A 10,902-nucleotide genomic window follows, 5' to 3' on the forward strand; every position below is an offset into this window, starting at 1 on the left:
TTTAGCTTGCACAGTCAACATGCATGCTGTGTATCCTGCATTGCCTAACCGTTGCTTCAACTTCATTTTACAACATGATTATAGCCGTCCACCGCTGGTCTGGTGTAGCGAGGTTTTTCATTTGGTCAAAGAAAGAGAGAGAGAGAAAAAAACAAACAAAAACAAGTAAAAGGAACGGCGAATTAATATGTTGCATTATTTTAAATAGATGGGCCCGGCTCATCGTCATATCTATTTAATACGCATATGTGCAGCAGACTCGTGTAGCCCCTATTAAAGAATAAAAAGAGATCAAAAAGTTACATCATCCTTCTGATCTGTTTATTCACATACCACAGTGTAAAAAATGTCCTGGGGAGTCTTGGAGATTTGGAGAATAAAAGAATGATTTGTTAAACCGTTTGTAAATTATGAAACGATGATTAGGCTCGTGGGATTGCATTTTAACGGGTGTACGTCATATTAGGGCTTTATTCACAGCGACTGCTGATATTCTTCCGTAATGCAGATTGTGTGCTGTGTGTAACAGTGTCAGTGAGAATAATTTCCCTTTCTGTGATTAAGATATTTAAATTACCAGCAGTTCAGCAGCATGTGATATACATAGTGATTCTTATTTAATAATAATAATATATAATAGCCCTACATAAAAATATTAATAATAATATTCTTACCTTAAAATTCCATAACACTATGAAATGCATGTCAGTGAGTTCACTGCAGTTTGTGCTGTGCCTGTTTAAGGAGCTGTAGCTGTTTAGCTAGCCTACCAGCAGCCCATAAACATAAACACACACAGCACATATCTTTCTAATTGTCATAAGCCTGCAAACAGGAATCTGTTACTGGTTTTCTTAGTGCGCCTGTGGTGTTCGAAAGTAATTCGTTTGAACCTCCTCGATCTTACCTAAAGCCAACCACTCCTACACATCCAACTCTTCCAAATTGATATATGACAATATCTACTTTCGATCACGTGTCTGCGGGGCGACTTAGACGGATTGCGCGTCATCTCGCCTTCCCAAATTTTCCCCTTCTGCTGCAGCTCGTATCCAAAACATCTATCTATAGTACGGAGTACGAGAGAGAGAAAGATGTTTAACTCGGTGAATCTGGGCAACTTCTGCTCCCAGACGCGCAAAGACCGGACATCCGAGTTTGGGGACAGGACAGGCTGCGCGTCCAACATCTACCTCCCCAGCTGCACCTACTACGTCCCCGAGTTTTCTGCCGTCTCCTCGTTTCTTCCACAGGCCCCGTCCCGGCAAATCAGCTACCCTTATTCCACAAATCTGTCTCAAGTACAGCCGGTACGGGAAGTTTCATACGGCTTGGACCCTGCTAGTAAATGGCACCACAGAAGCAATTATGCATCGTGCTACTCGGGAGAGGATCTGGTGCATAGGGACTGTCTTCCACCATCCACCATGACAGAAATGCTTATGAAGAACGAGAGTGTGTACAGCCACCACCATCACCATCACACCCATCCGGGCTCCAATCACCCCTCCACAGGTTTTTACTCCGGCGTGGGGAAAAACAACGTCCTCCCGCAAGGTTTCGACCGCTTTTTTGAGACCGCATACTGCAGCAGCACGGACAATCAGTCAGACAATTGTTTACAAAAGGGCGAGGGGGGAAAGCTGGAAAGCGACTCCGAGCAGCAGCAGCAACAGCAGCAGCAACCCACAGCCACGGTACCCGGAGCCCCGGAGCAGGAAAAAGACCCAGAAGATGAGGAGGAACATACAAATTCAGGCTCGTGCACTTCTTCCTCTGCAACAACCAAGGACGGCACCGCCAACAAGAGCAGCCACTCGAGTAGGTATACCGACGCTGTAAAATGGGGGAAGGTTAAGGGGACTAGCCCGGTGTTTTGTCGGTCAGATTTTATGTGGAGTTTTATAAGCATTCAAAGGATTTTATTATAACCCTACAAAGCTCTTTCTTGCAACGAGAAGAATTTTTACGATGGGAAAGCGCTTTGAAAAAAAGGGGATGTTATACACAGACGCCTGTATGGTGAGAGTCTGTGAAATTTTTAAGAGAGAGCTATTGTGACAAATGTTAACTTTGATCATGAACTTGCGTTGGGCATTTTAAGGGATTTTCTCGTTGGGCTGTCGTGAGTAAAAACCAATTGGGCAGAACATTGCTTTTGGCGTCTTGTGAATTTTCTTTTAGCACTGGGTTTGCCCGCAAAAGACATGCTGCACAGAGTATTACACACTTTACGGTTAAAACCCGCTCCTCTCTGTATATAGTGGGATAGCTACCTTTCTAGCTATCTAATGGCAGATTAGAACCGTTTTCTCCGTTTTACAAGCAGGCAGTAAACGCATCACTGAGGGAGAATCGAGTGTTTTGCCTCGTCCATATATAAGGAGAATGCATAGCTCTGCAATTTCTGCTATTTCCTGAGTAGCCGCTAGAAAAAAAAGTCCAAATCCATTTCCCTTTGGAAGCCACCTCAAGTGACAATTTGCATACAAACTGGCATTACTGTTAACTCGAATAACCAGCTTGAGGTAAATTGACAGTTGTTTTAATAATACTTAATGGCTGTTATTGCAGATACACATTGCTTTTTAGCCTTGTGCATTGCATTAGCCCAGCCAGGCTGCAGATGCAAGCTAACTGCCCCGCTACCTCTCAGAAAACAATAAAAGAAAAAATCTATTTCCCCAGTCACCTGTTTGATGAGGAGTTATAGGGCCACAGAGGTGTGCAGGCCACTGCAAACTTGAGGCGATGCATTTCAACTCACTGCCAAAAGATTGTGTAAATTGTTAGTTTAGCTCCAGAGGAATGTGACGCATATAATGCGGCGAAATACTTTTGTTGTTGTATATTTATAACAGATAAACACGTACTTAGAGCATGTAAGTTGATATTATTTCCTCCAAGCGATTCGGATATTTAACACTCTTTATGGCCGGTTTATCTGATAGCCTTAGCCACTTTGCTTGATAAATGTTGACTGAAATGTTATCATTACTAATGCCACTAAAACGTGTTAGCATTTAGTGAGTCTAGTCACGATAAAGCCTATTTTTTGTCATTTTTTGGGTATATATTATTATTGTTAATTCTGATATTTTGCTATTTTATTTTAAATGTATTAATTTTTTCTCCAGGCACTCCTCGCACAAGGAAGAAGAGGTGTCCATATTCCAAGTTTCAGATTCGGGAGCTGGAGAGGGAATTCTTCTTTAACGTTTACATCAACAAAGAGAAAAGGCTTCAGTTGTCCCGAATGTTAAACCTCACCGACCGCCAGGTTAAAATTTGGTTTCAGAATAGAAGAATGAAAGAGAAGAAGTTGAGCAGAGATCGCCTGCAGTACTTCTCTGGAAACCCCCTATTGTGAGCAGGAGCAGAAAACAGTGTCACAGTCTTGGTCCGTGACATTAAGGCCTACTCTTAAGTCATTGAATTGTAATCGTGGGCATAACCATTTTCTAAAAAGGAGCCCATATCACCAACAGTGCAATGTTAAAGTGGACAGTGGGAGTAATAGGCCTGCATGGGATAAAGTCGCCATTTTCTTATTGCCCCACGGGCGGCGGTGAATTTCTAGCTGGTCCCCAGAAAGGCCTCCATGGTTAGAATAATCATTTATACCTATGCTGTTCTTGAATATGTCTCTATTTATCACAATTCTCCATTGTGTTTATTCTATTGTTCATATAGACATGTTTGTTGTTAAAATATCAAATGTAACAAACAGTTTGAATCCTTATTGCGCAGACAACTTTTAGCCCCCCCCCCATCCATCTGGTCTATGTATATAGCATATCATTATCTAATTATTTCTCGACCAGAGGATGAACCAGTTAAAGCAAATCTCCTGGCTACATTTTTTTTCCGCCATTGAGAACTGTGACGTCCAATCTGTGAGTGTATATCCCCCCCTGTACAGAGTAGCCTATGCAAATGTGCATTCGTGACTGTAAATAGGCGTATATGTTGAATTTCCTTTCCCCCATCCCTGCTGCTATTTTTCGGTACACTGCCCATACAACTTAAACAGCTTTAACGCCAACACTCGTTAAATTATTTGCTTCAAAAAAACATTTGGTGCTTTGGATTTTCAGAGAGGAGGAACAGATTGTTGGCCTGTGTATCATTAATATAATACCTATGAAATAAACAGAAACATATAGGCAAAAACCAAACGACTTTGTGCTTTTTGTGCAATCATTATCACAATTACCATGACTGATACCCAGCCGCAGTGTGTACTGCTTTTTCGGTCGTGAGTCAGAGCTTCTTTTTTTTCTTTTTTTTTTTTTTTTTTTGGAAAAAGCAGTAAATGTCTGTATCACCTCAAACTGTTGGCCTGCGTGCATAACATTAGCACACTTTAACTCGCGTTAATGGCTAGTTCACGATGACGCAAACATTTGCTGTGGTGGCGGTTGGGAAACTGAGGAATATTGTTGGCAGGCCTACACTTGTCAGATATTCGTCTATTTTAAGGTCTGAAAGATCATGTTTAAATTTTTAGCAAGCGTGTGAAACGAAGATAGATCCCCAGATCTTAGAAATGTAGAGAAAAAGCGTGGAATGATATCTTCTTTTAGTGCCCACTAAATGGAATCGCCACTCTTGTAGTCTAGACACTGCCATAAAGACAGAGGCACTAAATGGCTATTTTTTTCTCTTAATTGCACCGTCTGTTCGGGGGGAATGGCGTTCACTTCCGCAGTAAATAGTAAACAAGCAAGCCTGGATGTCCGAGGGGGAAAAAAACTTGCCAAGAGGTTTCGACATGAACTCGGTCTGTGTAGTCTGCAAACCCCAACCCCCTTTGCACACAACCGTCATGACCGCCATTCTTCTAATCTGAATATTGGAAAACTGCAGCACATCCACTTCTTCTAGCAGAGACATTTTCTTTGTGTAAGTTTAATTTTAAATTATTTTCTTTTAAATATATGGCCTGTGGAAAACATCGCTGATGGTTATGCAGGTTTGTCTCAGCCAAGCGCTTGAAATAATACTCTATTTGCCTGAGTTTACCCTAAACCCCAGTTTATATCAACACATCAGTTACGAATAAATAGTTGTTGACTAATTGGGCAATGTGTTAGGAGTTACAACAAGAGATAACAAGGGGAAAGGAAATCATTATTGGCATGTGTTTTTTTTCCCAAGTGTGTGCGCATGTGTAATTCGTATGTGCGTTCCCCCCCAACATATGCGCATGATGATTGCACGTGTGCATTAACTACAATTTATAATTAAATGTAGTCTTTGAACTTCAATAATGTCAAGGCCTTCACCTTTAACCCGCTGCAATAAAGTGGAATCAAGGAGCCCCTTTAGCCCGGAAATGTGTGCAGCAGCGGAATGAGCCAATGAGAGTGAGTGGGAACAGAAAATGGAATGTGTACAGAGACAACTTTGACCCCTCGCATTAAACTACAGCAGGTAACTTTGCCAGCTTTAGCACGCCCAGTAAATACACTTTATTGTCCTTGTAAAAATGTATACGTTTTCACGCATGAGACGTTTTAAAACATGTTGGTATAAACTATATTTGTATTCTCTCAAGAAAGACAAAACACAACATGCTAGTGTGTGGCTGTCGCAGTGTGCCTTGTCGTAATGGGTGGTTCTGTGAGTGCAAACACCACCGGTTGTGCGTGCGTAGGTGTGTGAGTGTGTTAGACAGTCCATCCTTTGATTCTTGACTTTAGATGGGACTCTTGCTCAGGCTGTTGTGAGTGTATCAAAGAGGTTTTACAGTGTAGATATTGTATTGTATTGGTCTCTTCTGAGAGTTTACTCCATGTCATAGTCATTTTGGATGATGCTGGAATAACGGGCAGGGATTCAATTATTTAATTGTAAAGACAGACAAGAAAAAAGCGTGGAAAAAAATGGTTGTATTCACGTGATGCATGCTGTTTATGCGTGCATTAATGGATAGCTGTCAAGTTTCTCTCCGTGATTTGAGGTCAGGCTCTATCTGCATATGTCAGTGCAATATCAGGAAGGACAGGGGGCGATGCACACAAGCGGAGATCAAGGCTATAGGAGCCCCTCTCTCGCCACACCCACCAACCTTGGCCCTGGGACGGTGACGTGGGTAATTTGTAGGTTTCTCCAATACACAACGTCACTAACGGGAGACAGGCTGCAGAGGCTCCTGCAAATGTTGTCTGTCAGCCACACGGGGGCCAGGAGTCTCCCGGCCTCTGCACTGTTTTGTTTCCTCAACGGGATCTTGGAAACGTTTCCTGAGATAGATGCCTTGGTGACTTCAGAGTAGTATTATTAGTCGTGGATACATCCTCTGCGTGATGCGTTGTGTGTGTGACAGCAGTGCAGTCCACTCAGCTGGAATGCAGCTCTGCCGTGTCTCATTCTGGCTTGTGCACTTGGGTGTTGTGGTGAAGGAAAATGGCGGTGTGTTTTATGTAGATGAGGGCGAGCCAGGAGGGAAACGGTATGGCCTGGTGCTATTAAAATGTAAAAGGAAAAATGGATTAATCCATCTCCATAAAATCTGAGGAATTGTTTTAAAGAATTGGTTGTGGGGCTTTTTTTCGATCTAATGCTGTAAACTATCAATAAGACTTTACCTTATTTTATTTTTGGAATATAACCAGGCTATAAACAAACAATATTTGCGTCTCGAGTCCAGAGTATACTGTGAATTAATATTGATAGTGATATTATTCCCATAGTTCTATAAACATATCTAAAATAGTGGGGAACATGAGGAATTAGTGCGTCCGTTTTAACTAAACGAAATGAAAACGAAATATATTTTTTGTTTGTTAGTAGAGTTAATAGCTTAGAAGATAAATATAAAAACAGTTTGACAATAAATAAATACTACACACACTATATATATATATATATATATATATATATATATATATATAAGATAGATAGTTCCCAAAAATATACCTAATTATGGATTGCTTTTAAATTCTTTTTAAATAACTTTATTTATTTTAATTTTTTTTTTATTGCGGATTCAGTTATAATTTTTAAATTTGTATTGTGATTTTTAATTGTGAGGTAAATGGAGGATTATTTTTCCCTCTGCACATACTAATCAAGGGGTTATAGGCTATTGAATGGTTTTATACTACAGTGTACTACTCACATCTCAGCACCTATCCTGTTCTATAGGGCCATAAAACAGTTCGACGCTGTAAAACGAGCTCCTGCTATTGCTGCAACCAAATAACTCTCAAAATGCTCGAATCTACATTAGCGCATTTGTACGGCGCTATTTATTTATTGTTGCCACCGAGCTTAGTGTGACTGTAATTATTATAGAACGTTTTAAGTCTGATATAGCGGCTTTTGGTGTGCGTATTTGGTGTGGTCGTCAGTGGTAATAATGTAATACTGCTGTACTTTGATGGCAGTTACCACTCTGGTTTTTAATTAAGAACTTACATGATTCTGGCACCATAAATTTGCAGTTGCGCATGGAGTGGACAGCAGCATGAAAGAGGACACAAAGCAGAACCTCCTCACGTCCAACTGGAAAGATATTTCAAAGTGGCTGCCAAGAGCAAATTAGTTGTGTCGCCCCAGTGGCTCCTGATTAGTGCAATAAGGAAACCGCTAGCATGTCTTCTGTCCCGCAGCATTCAACACTCATACCTGTTTGCAATATAATAACAGGCTCCAGGGTTGCAATCAATTGGAGGACAATTTAGTGCCGAAAGTGCAGGCTGTAGTTTAGACATGTGTAAAGACCAGGTAAAATAAAATCGCAGTCAGTTCCTTGTGTGTGTGTGTGTGTGTTGTGTGTGTGTGTGTGTGTGTGTGTGTGTGTGTGTGTGTGTGCGCTGTTGTTCAGAAGGCAGGAGAGCGGAGAGGTCTACTGTCATGAAAACAGTCCAACAAAACTAAAACAGCATCTCAATCTGGTGTTTTGTGTGTGTAGGTTACAGGTTGGCGAACAGTGTGTGTACAAATGTGTAAAAGGAAATTCTTAAAGGTTTAATGCACTTGAAAAATACAGCACGTGCATATGTGGGGGGAAGAAAAATCTCAAATATTGCATGTAAAACTATCCTCTCTGCAAACTGAGCCCATTAACTGACTAGTCGGCAGTAAATGTGTGCAGACAGAAAATCACACAATGTGTAGGAATGTCTTTTTGGAAAACAAGGTTGCATTCGTGTTTCCATGAGAGAAACAGACCTGAATAAACAACAAATAGCAACAGGCCGTAGGCGTAATTTGTTATGAAACCAGAAAGGTATGCATGCTCACTGAAAGCTTTATCCATTTGTGAGTAGCCGTTGTGATGTCAATCGTTAAATACAAATCTAGAGTTAATTCAACCCTTATATATATATGTGTGTGTGTGTGTGTGTGTGTGTGTGTGTGTATTCTGTCCAATCGAGCATATAGCAGCAAAGAAGCTTTTGCAGCAACTGTTTGCTACTCTTCTTTGTTATAATATCGTGTGTACTGCACAATTGCGTATGATTGCGCACATATCTCCTGTTATTATGTGCGATGATAGGCAAATGTCAAGAGCTATCAGTTCACAAACTCGTGCTACGAAATCCGTGGCATCATAATGCACATCTGTACACATTGTTATATATTATATATTATATTCGTATATAACATAATGAAACTCTATGGCGCTGCAGGTCTGAACAGTTCTGACTGTCACACGTGCCACTGTATACTTAATCTGTGAGTCTGTCAGGTGTGTTGAATCTCAACATATATATAATATCAGGTATATGTCGTCATAATACTTATTTCCCAGCACTGCCAGGTCTATGAGATCATAATAACATGTCTGATGTTCTCTGCGTCTCTTCTGAAATTTAATCATTATTAAGAGCTCAGCGTTCCTTGAAAAGTTGTACACATATAATTTGTTTTTATGTGCTTGACTCTTTTTCTGTGCTGGGCTGGTTGGAGGTAGCCTGCAGGCTAGGTGTGAATGTGTCATAAAGCAGTTTTTTCTGTGTGTCAGCGATGTGAGTTGGTGAGGCGGGCTGTGCATTAGGTGTGGTTATTAATGTGTCCATACATGAGGCAGAGCGTGTATGTAGATTAAAGAAAGATGGAGTGTGAAAGAATATCCCCAATAATCCTTTATTTCAGGATTTTCCTGTTTTTGGGTGGACAGCTTCACTCTTCAAAATGTGCATTTACCGGGAGCTACATAAAAGTTTTAACTTACGGTTTATAGTTTATAGTTTATATTGCTTTATAAGGGTTTCATGAGCCCAAGATGTTCTCCACACTCACAAGACCGCGCTATCCGCCCGTGTATCCTCAATTAATATAAAAATCACAAAATTTGAAGAGGCAAGTTTTTAATCAAACTCTAACTTATTGGTCACATTTCTTTTATAAATGTTGGATGTGGTGGGGATGGAGAATGACCACAAAGACACTGTTAATCTGTTATTTTGAATATTAATTTTATTCACTTTCAGTATCACATGTAAACAAATGTGTCTCGTCTTGAAACATCACTGCAAACATGCAAATGCACTCAAATAATCAAAAACATACATTGATAATATGTCGTGCCCTTGCCTTTGAAAATGATTCTGAACTAAACATACAGACAGACAGGCGCGCGTGCACGTCTCGCATACACTACCAAGCACACCCGCATAGCTGCGGTGACGCTTTCAACCAACATTTTTTAACTGGCTAAATGCATGCCATAATTATCTGCATCAAAAGTCTCGAAATGTTTGCCAGAGATCTGTTAGTAATATAATCCAATAATTTAAAGATCAAAATACTGATGAGACATAACTTTGTGGCAATCCTTAAACGTTAAACGTGTTTGGCATGTTGCATTATTGCAGCCTCACTGATCATTTTTTCAAATTGGAAATCCTAGAAATTACGCACCTAGACAATCTGAAATAATACTTCTAAGCTTTATAGTTTTATCCTGACAAAAAAAAACAAAAAACAAAAAAAACAGTGACTTTATGTGATTGGTGTTGTAGGCTATTAAATCTCGTGCGTTTGATTCTTTTTTTTTCTACTATAGAGGCGAGAATCAGGAGCTGTTGAGGTTTTAGCAGACGTGTATTTGTATTTGAACTCTTAGGGATTTGTTTGGACTGGATGTCATGACTGCAGCACAGAAATCACGGGCCTTAAACAAACAACTCATGACACGCAAAAAGAAGACAGTGTGGCTTTTCCACTGAACACAACACAGTTACTGATAAAATAAATGCATTACGTGGGCTATAAACTAACTTAACTCTATTAAGATGCAAAATTCGCCATAATAGATTAACAGCCTTCCTTTGGCTATTCAATGCAAACATGCAAACAACATTTTGAACATTTAGTTTCAGATGTTAGGCCATGAGATGTCGCAACAACGTTAGTGTTCTTGTGTTGTTTTTAATTTTGGATATGCGATTTAAGCGACATATGCGAAGTGACTTTGGCAATGGCGATTATAAGATTTTGTCATATTCACTGTTTCCGTATTTCGCAGTATTACCTTATCTAGTCGGCTGGTTTCGGGTACAGCTCAGTATTTTGTTAATTGTTTTTCTTTCTGACTTATATTTATTAAAAAAGAAAGAAAGAAAAACTGTTCACCTGAACATGACACATTTTAAATATTACGATAATTTTGATACATTTTGAGTAGTTTTGAGGAGAGGGGGAAAATTGACAAGAATACATCTTTTTGTTTGGTTAAAATAAAGTCTGTATTCAAAAATACGCATTACATGAGAGGGCCACACTTAATTCACATATCAGCCCCTCTGGCCCACACCTATCCTGAGAATTAAAACGTTATTTTGAAAAAACAAAAACGCAAAAAAGACTGTTAATTTCAGATATATAACATACTGAAGGCACATGTAAGGCATCGACAAACATCATGAAAATAATACACGATTGTGT

At 39.9% G+C, this 10,902-nt stretch overlaps 1 protein-coding gene across 1 annotated transcript; it reads left to right on the top strand.

The window, feature by feature from the left end:
• The first annotated feature begins 1,040 nt into the window (after window positions 1-1,040).
• Window positions 1,041-4,154, top strand: hoxc11a (homeobox C11a). The gene is made up of 2 exons (XM_042492120.1): window positions 1,041-1,821; window positions 3,138-4,154. The coding sequence occupies exons 1-2, from the start codon at window positions 1,095-1,097 to the stop codon at window positions 3,368-3,370; spliced, it is 960 nt and encodes a 319-aa protein (XP_042348054.1). The 5' UTR covers window positions 1,041-1,094; the 3' UTR covers window positions 3,371-4,154.
• Window positions 4,155-10,902: the final 6,748 nt, after the last annotated feature.

This window comes from Plectropomus leopardus, chromosome 8, assembly GCF_008729295.1.
Source record: "Plectropomus leopardus isolate mb chromosome 8, YSFRI_Pleo_2.0, whole genome shotgun sequence".
Taxonomy (NCBI): domain Eukaryota; kingdom Metazoa; phylum Chordata; class Actinopteri; order Perciformes; family Serranidae; genus Plectropomus; species Plectropomus leopardus.